At 40.7% G+C, this 13,769-nt stretch overlaps 1 protein-coding gene across 8 annotated transcripts in view; it reads right to left on the bottom strand.

Moving 5' to 3' along the window:
- kirrel3b (kirre like nephrin family adhesion molecule 3b) overlaps positions 1–13,769 on the bottom strand; it is a 159,516-nt gene that overhangs the window by 51,915 nt on the left and 93,832 nt on the right. For all 8 annotated transcript variants that reach the window (XM_069534407.1, XM_069534408.1, XM_069534410.1 and 5 more), the window contains exons 2-3: positions 12,237–12,386; positions 7,314–7,463 (exon numbers count right to left, since the gene is read on the bottom strand). In XM_069534407.1, coding sequence (XP_069390508.1) covers positions 7,314–7,463; positions 12,237–12,386 — 300 coding nt within the window. The remainder of the gene's footprint in view (positions 1–7,313; positions 7,464–12,236; positions 12,387–13,769) is intronic.

Raw genomic sequence — 13,769 nt, 5'->3', positions numbered from 1 at the left:
TGTGCTTCAGCGGACGTGTCCTGAACAGCAATGAGCTCCCTGACTTGCCTGTCTATTTCAGAGGAATACTCGCACGGGCTGCCTGTCACCCCACTGCGACAGCTTGCAGAGTTTGTGATAGATAGATCAAGAAAAAAAAGAATACTTAAAGGAAAGGAGAGAAATACCCAGCACAGGTGAATGCAGGAGACATGCGTGGCTCACTAGCCCAAATCACTGGTCCGTTTCAAGTGCTGTCATTGTACACCTGTTTGAAATCCAGAAGATCTTCAGTCATGGGTGTGCACATACACACACATGACAAGGGGAAGTGAATGAGTGAAATTATCGAATGAAGATGAAAGAGAGATTAACACACAGAATCATTTTAATCTTAAACAGAATAGCAGTTGGTAATCACAAATAGCATGACAGCCTGTACAAAATGTACACGCAAAAAAAAAGCTGCAAATGATTGATTTGCAGGAAGGTTTGCTTTGACACCTGGTAAAAAATAAACTGTGGGTCAGAAGAAAAATGGAAATAAGGAAATGTAATTGAATCGGGACAAACAAGAGAATACTCCAAGGACTTACAGTAAGGAAACAGTAATCTTTGGCCATGTTGGTGTCATGATCGACCAAATGAACTGTGCAAAATAAAATGGAGGGAAGGAGGGATGAAGATGAGATGAGGTGTGGGGGGATGCCAGAGCTGTCAGAGATGTGCCGCGACTGCTCCGTCACAGCGCAGCCATGTGCAGCCCGAAAAGCTGCTCACCGCAGATTGGGAGGGTGCTGACATTGCTGCTCACCACCCAGCTGAGTTGTGCTATGTATCTACAGTGTGCGTGTACGTGTGTGTGAGGATGGGATGCGAGAAATTTGAAATTGAGGATCATAATGGGTTGAAAATAAAAATGTTATTTTATTGATCTGCCAATTGTTAGCCCTCTTTTAGATTAAACAAGAGGTTATCTTTGCCAATAAAGTTCTCCAGCACAATATCAATGTTAAAGTCGCCCCTTCATCGCTCACCCCAAGTTGCATCTGTCATACTGTTCGTTCAGCTTTGCACTAGGCCTTACCTGAATCAGTATGCCACCCAGCTCTTAGTCCAGGCAATGGTTATCTCTCACCTTGACTGCAATGCCCTTCTGGCGTTCTTCCCTTCAGTAAAACCCTAAAAGATGGTCCAGAATCTGACAGTACTTCAAGACTTAAATCGAAAAAGGCTACATGTCACTCCCTGTTACAAAAGCATCTTGGACTGACTCTTCTTGGCCACAGCGTTCCTCCCAGGACAAGGCAATCACCGTCCAGACTGTTCTTATCTATGGTCATTGGTGTGTAATGTTACTATGCAGTTCTTCAAGAACCTCCTAAAGACTCATCTCTTAAGAGAGCGCCTCCTCTTCTCACTCCTCTCATAGATTAAATGCCTAACTCGCATTTATTATTCCCTTTCAATGCACTTTACCTGATCTCCTTATTTTTCTTGTTGAATACATTTAGCACTTAGCACTTACTTCAAGGTCTCCTACTGTGCTGGAGTTTAAGTTTTGTTCCTCACTTGTGAATAACTATGCACAAAAGTGTCTGCCAGATGAGTAAATGCTAATGTTTTAGATTTTTCTTCATGTCAATCATTTGCTTCTGACAGCAATTAGAGTCAGCTAAAGCAAACCTGTTTACTATGTGGCGTGAATTTAAATCAGCTCGGTACCTGTGCACAGTTTGTTGTACTGCAGAGCACAGATGTATTTGCATTATTTCACTTCCTTCTGTTGAGATGCTGAGGGAAATAACATCCTGCATGCAGTCTGTCTGCCATAATCACACACCTGCTCACAGTCCCTCTGATATCATAGTTGTAGTTATCACTCCATCTCGCATTTCAGACAAAATGGCAAAAAAGGCAGTGCAACATAAGTGCTACAGTCTAGTTTTCTCTGAGAAGCAATGCCATTTAGGACACCTTATCTCTCCCTGTGCTTCGACTGAGATGCATGGCTAGACTGAAATTAACTTTTGTAAAAGACAAATTGGTTACGTCCACTGGAGGCCTTCGGAACTCGTTATTGGAATATAGTGCGAAATTTAGCTTTAGTGGCCCAGAATCTGGCTCAACCCACGTATGCACACACAATTTCAACAGCAACACTCAGGAAGAAGGATATAGCTAATTTCTATTATCTTAAATGATTGAAAAAGGTAAACAAAAATATATGCATCTACACAGTACTCATGCAAAAGTTACTGCTATGTACTGTGATTAAAAGCAAGGTAATAGAGCTAACACCACTCATTAAGTAGCCGACTAATTAAAGTTACCTCTATCTGTGCTGAGCTGTCACACAGCTCTACAGAAGCTTCTCTGAAACACTGCATGTCATTGATTTACTGGGATATTTTTCCCCAAGAAGCTCCAACAAACTGCATTTGTTGTTACATACTCAGGACAACACTTGCAAACTATGTCTTTTATTACAGACCCATCATTAGTCAGCAGTTCCCACTCGCTGTGAACAGCATCACTGGTTAAATTAGGAGTGAAAGAGCTCACACGCTCTCAGAGCAGAGTGAATGCCACGGATTGTGGTTTTGATAAAATACACAGTCATGGACTCTGTGGAAAAGTTTCTCTCATGTTCTCAGCATGAAAACTTCTAATTCCTGAGGAGATTCTTTCTTTTTTTTTTCTCTGCCCTCAAAGTTCACTTCCATTATTAAAAGAATGGCAGCATGATCCTTGAAAAACAATGAATTCAGACTTATCCACAGAAATGGCTTATTCAGCGTTGGCAATTGGAAGCAACATTAACAAAAGATACCCTTGGGCTTTTGAGTACATGAATATTGTCGCTGAAGCACAGGTCCAAAACATTAACAATGCAGGAAAGGAAAACAACTAGCTTGCACACAATGATCCGTCAAAAACGTTTGTTTGAGAACTAGCATCACACTCTATTTATGAACTGCCTGTCATTTTGAAAGATCTCGTGGAGGGTTTCTGAAGTTTCACCCCCCTGCAACAACTGCATGTACAACTCATTACAATAATGGAGGGTACGAGGTATTGGTTGAAAAATTATGGGGTCAAATATGAAGCTAACACAATGCTGTGCTGGAAAGTCTGTCATCCCCTAGGAGAAATAGCGTTTATAAAGGGGACAGAGAAAAACTCCTCTTGTGGGCTCAAACAACACTTCACACTGCGTTTGCTTCACACACGTGTTTTCAGTAAAGGGAAATATTTTCTCCTGATGACCTCTTGTTATTTGCTTTGAGTAAGATTAACCTCTGAAAGCGTTTCCCAACTTCTGCCTGATCACAGTCCGTATGTGTGTGACCCTCATGACCCTGTGCCGAGCAGAGCTTGAGCAGAAGAGAGTAAATTTAGAAAACGTGTCAAAAATGTATCTGAGACTAAGCCATGCTAAACACCCTTGCTTGTCCTTGAAGTAAAAAAACAAAACATGAATAATCCCTAAATTTTGAGTCTTAAATTAAACTGAAGGTCAGTTTTTGTGAAATCATGCATTTATTACACAAGGATGGCAACACTTCAGCCAGCATTTATTTTTCTAAAAAAATGTGTGTAAAAGAAAGAAATCATATTGACTACTTTGTTACCGTGTTTATCTTTGCTAAAAACCTGATAGGCAATTCTAAGCTTCAATCAAGAGAGATTACATTGGCGCACAAAGTCTCTCTGTAATACTTTGCAAATTTATTGTGTATCCTTTTAACACAGTAAATGAAGAAAATGTAGTCATCAAAGAAATCCATGCCTCTGCATTACGTAGAAATCGTTGAGTGACTTAAAGAGAAGACAAAGATAAAGAATAAGAGCGTGAAAGAAAGATCCAAGACGAACACTGATTTGTTGAAGTGACAGGAATGAGTCAATAAATTGCGCTACATTTACCTTCACCATGGAGATTATGCTTGTTTGTGGTTTTTGTTAGCAGACTACTGCAAAAACTACTCATTTAGTGGGGGGATTGGGAATGATAGGGAAGAAACCATTGATTTTGGTGGAGGTAACATCGTGAGATAGGACTTTTTTCAACATATTTTTATATGTTTAGAGGACTGATATTTATGAGATATGTGGAATTGGGTGCAGATCCAAATGAAAATCAGGATCTACTGGATTATATATGGTTTCATTAGGGGAACCAATTGGACCTTTTCAGAAGTATGCACTTTGCATGCTATGCTAGTTTGTGACACTTTTTCTTAAGTTAAAAACAAATGAACAAGATCCCTTATATCAATACAAATATAGAACAACTTGGAGTAGTTAAGTTTTTTTTCCTATTTTTTTTTTTTTATAGCCAAAGACCTTTATGGAAAAACGACGACCTCCATTCCCTTTGTTCTAGTGGTCCCAAACCTAAGGTAGAAGATTAGAGCAAAGGTCTGGAGCAGTTCCAACTTGCTGCGGGGGATATAATTAGCCTCAGGGGTATTTTTTGGACCTGAAACCCTCCATTCTCTTCCTTCATGACTAATTCACAAGACCTTGATTCTCCTTTGGCATCTGAGGCTAAGCCTGCGAGCCATGTAAACGCTCAGATGGCTGAAGTTCACTGTCAGTTTTTGTTGTCAGAGCTTGTTGATGGAGGAATCTCACTATTGTTCCTCAATGTCGATCTGTGGCCATTGTTTTCCTCCTTTTAATTTCAACACCAGTGAACTTAATATTAAAACAAAAATTAAAAGGCATTTTCATGGCTACTTTAAAATGTTCTCGTATTCAGAGTCAATGCTGCGGCATCCTTTGAGTCACGTGACCTGTTTGGCTTTCAAGGACAAACTCACCAAGTCCTTAGAAGGAAAAGCAAAGAAAATGGAAAACATGCAAATTTTATTCTTTAATAAAGTTTCTTTTCTCTGTGTTAGAAAAAGATTTGTGTTATGTTATTCCCAGCCTATCTAAGTCAAGAGGAGAGAAGCCCCTCTGATACGGCACATGGAGGAGTTTTGGCTGATATTGACGTATGAAAGACGGAGGGTCGAGTTTTAGATTTATTCTGCTGTCAGCTAGGAGGAGGGAGGTGTACGTGTGAGTACGTATGCACTGGTGGGCGTGGGCGTGCATGTAAACTTATTGTGTATATGCCTATGTAATTGTGTGCGTGTGTGTGTGTGCACCCTTGAGTGTGTGCATGCATAGGTGTGTTGGGCCATAGCTGTTTTCCGAGTCGATAGACTCTCTCCGTCACCACTGGCAAGTAACTGACAGCTTGGTGTTTGCAGTGACACAAGCCTTGCATATATTTCCTCCATTACATTGTGTGTAAGTCAGCCTGGATTTCTACCTGGGAAGTGCATTCTGGAGTCAGCTGTGGCTCGGCAGGGGATTAAACAAACGCCTTCTATTCAGGCTTATTGCGAGGAATGATAAAACCCCTCAAAATACATCCGTCCCCCCAAAAAGGCTTTCTCTTTCTCATTGCTGTTTATTTATTTAAATACAGTGGGGCCAAGTACTGAACTTCCTGCTGCTGTACGTTGTTTGCAGTCCTAAGTCAAGCTTGTGGCTTTTTTGTTTTTGCTTTAATTACTTTGAGTAGTCAGTGGGGGGCTTGCCAAATTACGAAAGCACAGTGACAAAGGGATTATAACAAAAACAAAAAATTATTTGCATCCGCTGTGTATGGAAGCTTGCATGGGAATGTTTTCCAATGAATTGGCCTCGTCATACTCCTATGGATACTAAAATAATTTAGAGAAATGGGCGTTCTGTGTACTACTTTAGCAGTATTGATACTAAAACCTAAAATGCCCTTACATGCCCTTGAACACAGTTGAATTGATCGAATCCATTGACAATGATTTTCCCTCCTCTACTTGATGCTGTGATCCAATCGCAAGGTCTCTGTGAAAAGATCCGTGTCACAACAGCTAAACGCTGAATGATCTGAGCGAGTACAGAAAGATGGACAGTAGCAGAAGGTAGGAAAGTGCAGTCGTAACAGACATTTTTAGCTCTCTGTAGAAGTATCCATAATTATTCCCTCATATCCATTTGCAGGAGAGCTTGAAAGCCAGAGAAATGTTACGCCGCAAATTGTCTCCCGCTCTCTTTTTTTCTCCTGCTGCCTTCTCCCCTACAAATCGTTAGTTTCACTTTTCATTAGGCTGGATCAATAAGGCGGATCAGTCGCTCGTGGCGAGGATACTGCGCGGCAGACATCCCTCTCTCCCTCTCGCAACCCTTTTTTCCCTCACCTCATTCTCTTTTACTCTGTCATTGACTCCAGTGAAGCCTCCGGTGAGGGAAGTTCGCGAGAGGAAGCAGGAGACTTGAAGGGGCCCGGGAACGAGACGCGATTCTACTCTTGTTAACCAGTAGGGCAGAAATGGCAAAGGTGAATGATAACCCAATAAAGTTTAATTAAGAGCTTGTGACCTCTCGAGCTTACAGTAATAATGGAAATGGAGGCTGCAAATGTTAAGGTCTGTAAAATAAAAGTCATATTGACACCGGCTGCCAAATGGAAAAATATTTTAATACAAAATCCATCTTGCTTGTCTCAGGATTTACTGTGAACATTTCATCAGAAAGCTGAGAAATAAAGTGCACTAGGATGGAAATCACAGATTTGTAAAGCACCACTTTTTGTTCGAGCCCCTGGAGCTCTGATGCTGCTTCTGTCCAGTGCTTCAGATCAAATCAGACTGGACAAGATAGCCAAAACGTTATCAAATAAAAATCTTCAAATCAGTCTCCTGAGTGAACTGAGGGCAAAGAATTACAAACACTCGATAAACAGCAAAAAAACATTTTACAAATCTGATGTAAATCAATTATATGTTATATATCCTCACTGTGCACAATGTATAAGCAATATGTCAATATGTTGAACATTTGCTGTATTGCTATTGATTAAGTAACATTAATAATACACAATTATTGATATTGTTTATCGCCCAGCCCTTTGATCAAAAGTATGGATTTGGGTAAAATATTTTAATATGCTGCTGGTGGACTACTTAACCTGCTCTCCTTTAGACACCTGAACATTCATCTCAGTGTGTTGGCAAATTAATGCAGAATGTTGATTGTGTAACATTTCTTCCTATGAAAGAGTAGATATAACAATCGTATGTAATAAGACTAATAAGTTTTCATTAGTAATAATAAGTACTTACTAGTTATATTAAATAAATATTGAAAAACTGAAGAGTGGGTGAGAAGCCGGTGTCACATGCAGTGAAGCTGCCCCCCTGTGTTGTTTTTGAACCACAGTTACTGGAGGTGGTTGCTGCCAGCTGAATGGTGTTGTTTGGCATTTGTGTGTGTGTTTATTTTGGACTCACCCAGCACAGTGAGACGGGCAGGACGGGACCTCATGGCCGCCTGGACGGCCTGGCACTCAAACACAGCGTCATCCATCAGCTCGACCCGCTGGATTCGCAGATGATGCTCTCCTGAACCATGGTCGCCAATCACCGTGTAGCGAGGATAGCCTGCAGCGCACACACATTTGTTCATTGTTTTTGTTAAAAGCAAGACAAGCTTTGAAAGCTTTGAATACTTTCAGCAACAACAGAACAAAAACACAAAAGCATTCTGAATTGATGAAGTTTATTATCATGTTGTTAATTCTAACCAGTAAACATGTTTTTAATTGATAAAAAGCATGTGCCCATATTACATTGCACAAACATGTTGAGTTTAACTGATCTGCATAATCAGATAAGTGAAATAGCTCATTGGAGAATAATAGATGACTTGGTGAATGTATTTTTTATTTTGATTGCTCACTCGTTCATTTCCTCACAATGTATTTTCATACATGTTTTATAGGACACCTGGCCACGATAAGGAGCTGCTGTGGAGGTTCTACATTCTGAAGAATGAAGATTTTACTGCAACAGTAAACAGGAGCAAACTCAAGTTTGAGGTGTTTCAGTGTTGCTCTGTGAAATGATTTACAGTTTAATAATGCAAGAAAATATAGCAATATCCAGGAGACCTGGGCGTTTTACACAAGTCAAGTGAGATGTTTTTGAAAATATCCCCCTAACTATCATCAAAATATGCAGTGCGAGTGCGCTGTGAAGTGCATCTCTCCGCTGGGGCAAATAAGCAAGAAGAAGAATGTGTTTGACTGGGGCGCTTTATGGGGTATTTCTCATGCGTTTGGAATTGCTCGTCTCAGATTATCCCTTTTCTCTTTCTCTCACTCCATCTTTCTAATAATTGGGGATCCAGTACAGTGGACTGAAATGAGAATGTCTTTTGGTAAAGAATTGCACTAAAAAAAAAAACAACAAAAAAACTCTAAGAATTTCCAGACAATAATTGCTTTTCCCTCCAGTGGTCTTTAAGTGATGGATCAATGATGAAACTGGTGGAGAAGATTGGAGTATTTTTACAGCGGAACAAGGCCAGTCGCACTCTAACTTTGGGCTTTGTAAAAAATAAAACTTAATTCTTTAGACTCATACACTTGTCATTTCCTCTCCAAAAAAATAGTCCATCAGTACCCATCCAACCATTGCGTCAATGGCAACAAATGTTGGAGAGTAAAATATTGATTTCTCAGTAACAGCTAGCCAATGACTCATGTTCACTTCAGAGAACACTCCAGTCTTTCACTGTAAAGATTTTATAGGCTGGTTATATGTTTTAGTGCTCAAAACAAACTGGGCAGACATATAACAGCTTTCAACTTCTTGAATATGTCTACGGCAAAAAAAACATGCCTTTAATAGAGCATGAAGTGGGCTCATTTTATGCTGGTGGGGTGAGAAACAGCCGATTAAGCCACTCTCTGCATTTCATCCACCTACGTGTGGGTTTACACGGTGAGAGGACAAAGGACTAAACCTAATTATTACACCTGTGGAGAAGACACGGTGAGGGAGCCTAAATGAGCAGTGAGCTAACTAAAAGACAACATGTAAGCTGTACCAGTGCATTGTGGGGAAACGATGAAGTTTATATCAGAAAAAAAAACTATCCTTTTCTTTGAATTCCCTCGCTATGATGTGTCACACACTTGATCTATGGCGGGGCTCTGGTGAAACAGGTTGTAGATGGAACAGGGTTAAAGGGAGCTGGTCAAAACTAAAAGCTTCCATTATTGATATTAATAACCATTGAGCCAAAAAGAGCTTTCCATGTGTTCATGCTCAGAAATAGTGGCTTAAATAGAGGAAGCCCCATTATGCCCACAAGGTCACCAGGAGAACCATTTTGCTTCAATTTTATGTTCATTGATGAGATTCAAAGCAATAATGCTATTGCGGATCGCAAGGGTAATGATCATTGCACGTTCTGAGTGATGTGACCTTGATTTGACTCCACCTAGTGAGTCTTTAAAATACCTAACCCCGGAAACAGAGTTAAATTCACATGCCCTTACATTTTGTTACTTGTCTAAATTGTAGCAAGGTATAAACTATGCTGATTTCTGTTACACAAACAGATGATCTGGCCAATTACCTCATCTGAGCCTCTGGCAGTCTAAGAATATTTTTTGCTGTATGAGGACGTGGCTCTGTTCCAGTTTCATCTCCGTGCATTAGCCGGATCCAAAAAGGAAGTCATCTGCATTAGTGGTGGATAGTAAATGATAAGAATGTTATGATCTCATTTTCAGAGAACGTAAACATACTGTAATATGTTTCTGCCACCTTATGAGCACCTTGATGATGCATTTTGTCAATATGACTGAAATGATTCTGGTAAACATTAAGACTGATTGCTTGTGCACATGTGATATGTGCCTTTACAGGGCCATCGATCATGGATCTCAGCTACTCTCAAAGACAAAATATGTTACCCAAAGCAAACAATGTAAAATAGGCCCATTAAGGAGTAATGAAACCATCAGGGGGGAATGGATTTGTCTTGAGGCTGGATCAATGGTGTATGTGCATGTGTGCATGTTTGTGAGGCGTGGCCTAGTGATTTATAACATTCCCCTAGAACATGTTTCACACAGTGTAACCACCAGGGGATAGAAACAGGTTAGCTGCAGCTGTGAACAGGTGACTGGTGCTCAATCTGCTCTCATGAGAGGAGAGACTGTTAACGTATAATTGTCAGCTTCTCTCCTCAAGAGCTCATTCTCCGACATCCTATGTGGCATAATGTTCACAAACACGTTTTCCTCCATTTTGGAGTGCACCAGGAGAATTCACTTAAAGCTGCTCTGTCTATTGTCGCCATCGTCACGCATGGCAGATAACATTCTTTGTCATGCATATTCATGGCATTGATTGGTATGTTCCGAGCTGCTGTGGGCCCACTTCACTTTTCTTTAATTAGAGTGGGAAAGCGCAACACAAAGGGAGTGAATAGGAAATTCAGGGAAAGATAGGAATCATTGGCTTTTGTGCTGTGATTTCTTGCACTGAATGGTAAAAGTGTTCTCTTGGTTTAATCACTGCTCCCGTGAATTGAAACAGGTCCCCGGCGGAGCATGCCGTTGCCGACGCAAGCTTCTTTCTATGAATAGCCAAGCAGACCTATATTATTGAAATGCTCCATGCAACATTTGATTCGTTGCACATTTTATGTATACAGCTGCCACTTTCCTTTCATTGTGTACATCTTACCGTGGATGTACCACCACTCTTTTTACTACTGCGTGCACTGCTTGTTTATGTAGGCAAGGGTGATAAAAAGGACAGCTGTGGAGCGCTTTTATTTTGAAAAAGTGTCATCCGTCTCAATAGAAGGCACTCCCTGTCCGTATCATGCTGTTGATTTGAGCAACCTATCTTCTCCAGGCAGGCAGCTATTCCTCCTCATAAAACCCCTGTGGGTTTTCTAAACAATTTAAGAGAGAAAGATCTCTTTGGCTTCATATCTTGGGCCTGGTTGTGGAGAAATGCAACGTCAGGACTATACTGCATTCTATCCATCACTATTAAACTATTCACATACGTGTTATAAAAGCTTGATCTACCATAGCTTCCTTTGAGTGTTGGGATCCAACCTCCTCTCTTATCTATGCCTCTTTTCCTCTGACGTTGTTGAAATTAGATTTCTTTGTCTTGTCTTGTTAAATTAATAAAATACAGAAGTCTGAATTTGCAGTTTCACTCTGACCCTAAATAAAATGGTGCTCCCTCCTCCTTCCTCTCATTCTCTGTCTCTTATAACCAGTAAGTACTCTCCTCCCTGTCTGCCTCCTCTTGCTCCAAAGGAGACTCAGAGACTGCAGGACCATTGTTTACTGCAACCTCTCAGCCTCCCCTGGGCCAGATAAGAACGTGAAAAGGGAATAGGATGACTTTACTGGGGCTCTGTCAGCCACTGAGGTTTAATTACGGACCACATCAGTGACAGGGAAGCCCTCTAAGAGTGTTTGGTAAAGGTCAGAGGGTAGAAGATCCTCAGTCTCTTGTGGAATACATATTTAATAATTTCTGATCATCACAGACTTTTGTGTTTAAAAGAAAAGGCAGCAGTTGGATATTTGGTTGTTGTGTGTTGAATTGCAATTACATAAGATTTCTCAATGGTCACAGACTCAAAGGTGTTTGAGGTAAATTAAAAAGCTCTAAAACAAAGGCCATGCCCCTGCAGAGTAATACATCCTGTTGTGTGGTACACAACACACACAGATTCAAATGAGTCTCTGTTTTGGAAGAATTTTAATGATCATTTCAATAAATGATGTGGGCATACATTACTTTTATGGATTTCTCTATTCAATATAGCCCAGTGCTTAAAGAGGTTGTAAATGTTTATGTTGGGGAGTGATGTGTTTCCTTGAAATTCATCAAGGTCAGGAATAAAGCCTCGATTGGTGGAACAACAGGCTCCTAAATGACAGCGCAGTGATCACTTTCACTCCACATTAAACAATTGAAGCGATTACACACGAGGTGCAGTGTAATTAGAGGAAGCCGGCTACTCTTCAAATAGGTCATTTTGCAGCCTGAAGCACCAGAAAGACCACCGCCACCACTGATTTAACATTTTCATTTGGATTTTTGGTCTGCATCAAACACAAAGACAGAAATGACTTTTTGATTCTTGTGTTGTGTGTTGTAATTACAACACTGCTACTGTAGCACACCATGATAAGGCCTCTTTTATCTGTCTGTGGAGTGATGTATTTGGCAAAGGGTCAGATGTTGACATAAACGAGCTTTGGATGACAAAAAGCAGCCATTTGAGTATGACAGTTACTGTATATTACCCAGTGTAATTAATGGAGGGGAAGTGAGAGTGATGGAGAAATGCAGGGTGACAGGGGGATAGATGCTGCTTCCTACCAGAGAGGTCTCTGCCAACTCCCAGCGCTAGGCCATCTTTGATCCACAGGACGACGCCATGGTAACCAGGGATCGTGCACGGTAACGTGACAGGCTGGCCTGCCACCACCACCAGGTCCTGTGGCTGCTCGGAAAACATGGCCTCTGCCCCTGGAAAAGAAAACAAGAAGCGAAGGGTTAGATCTAAATAAAAATCATTACATTTTTTTATATAATCAGGACAAGCATTTGCAAAAACATTCAAGATCAAAGTAGAGAGTACCATATGCTAATTTCCACCTCATGCTAACCTCTTGTTAAAAGCATGTTTAAAGAACCCTATAGGGTGATAACAAATGTGGGCTATTCTTGGACTCGTCAAGATACAGAACCAAACCACTGCACATGCATCAGAGGTGTCAGCGCTGCACCAGGACTGAAGTGCGAACTAAGAGACAGCCGTCACGACTCAGCTTGGTTCATTACCGAGGGATGTCACTGTACAGATGGGCTGGGCCCGTACACACCACGGCACATAACACAATCTTATCCGCCAACACTGCTCTAGTGGCATACATTAGCTCAAGTTCACACCCATGTATTCCAACTGTGCAACCGTTATTAGCTGCACTCTTCTCCGGCTTGCTCAGGCAGAAAGTGGTGTGCAGTGTACTCCATTAGAGGCAGAGGGTGTGTTAATGGTGGGGGGGGGGATCAGAGTGGAGAGTACAGACTGGTGCTGATGTGAGGTTAGAAACATTGGCAGGCTGCCTGTCAACTAAGGCCCCAACACACACAAATTCATACAGACAGTCTGATTTACAAGCGAACATTGCAGCAATGGTTTAAAATGTGTTTTCTGTCTTTTGCATTTTATTGAGACACTTCTGTTCACAGTTTCCCGAACTCCTGAGCTCATGTCTACCTTCTCTGTGACTTATAAAGTATCATCTAATCTTGTCCTCCACAAGATTTGCTCGTGCCTTTGCCAACTCAACAGATTTCCTCAAAACTTGATGGAAGAAATGGCAGAGGTCAGAGAAGTTCTTTTATATTGTGAGATAGACCCTTTTTGTTTGTTTGTTCTTTCCCAGGGAAAGGTTTGTGTGAAATTAGATTTAGCTTGATTGAATTTTAAAATTGAAATATCCTTTCTTCCAATCTCAATGTATAGTAGTACAAACACATGCACATAGAAACAGAAGCATAATACTGTTATGCTGAATTAGCCTCCCACAAGTTTTCTATTCTAATTATTTAAAAAAAAATGATAGGATAACATGCAGGACAAAGATGGAAGGTAACATGAAAGTGAACTTTTATTTCACATCTTTGATTCAAATTGCAGTTATCTACTGCAGTTCCCTGGATACTTCATTTTTATACTCACAGGACATTCCTTATGCTTTTGTCAACAAGGTAATCGATTAGCTTTGTTGTATGATTCGGAGGATAAACTGTTGTCATACAAGAAACTGATTTTAATTTAACTTAAAAATGCCATTCGAATTTTGCCACTTTTCTGCTTTGAATTGAGTTTCATGTCATGGGAAG

Source organism: Paralichthys olivaceus, chromosome 11 (assembly GCF_024713975.1).
Source record: "Paralichthys olivaceus isolate ysfri-2021 chromosome 11, ASM2471397v2, whole genome shotgun sequence".
In the NCBI taxonomy this organism is placed as follows: Eukaryota; Metazoa; Chordata; class Actinopteri; order Pleuronectiformes; family Paralichthyidae; genus Paralichthys; species Paralichthys olivaceus.
The sequence above is the reverse complement of the archived record's forward strand: the minus strand, read 5'-3'. Positions and strand labels throughout refer to the sequence as shown.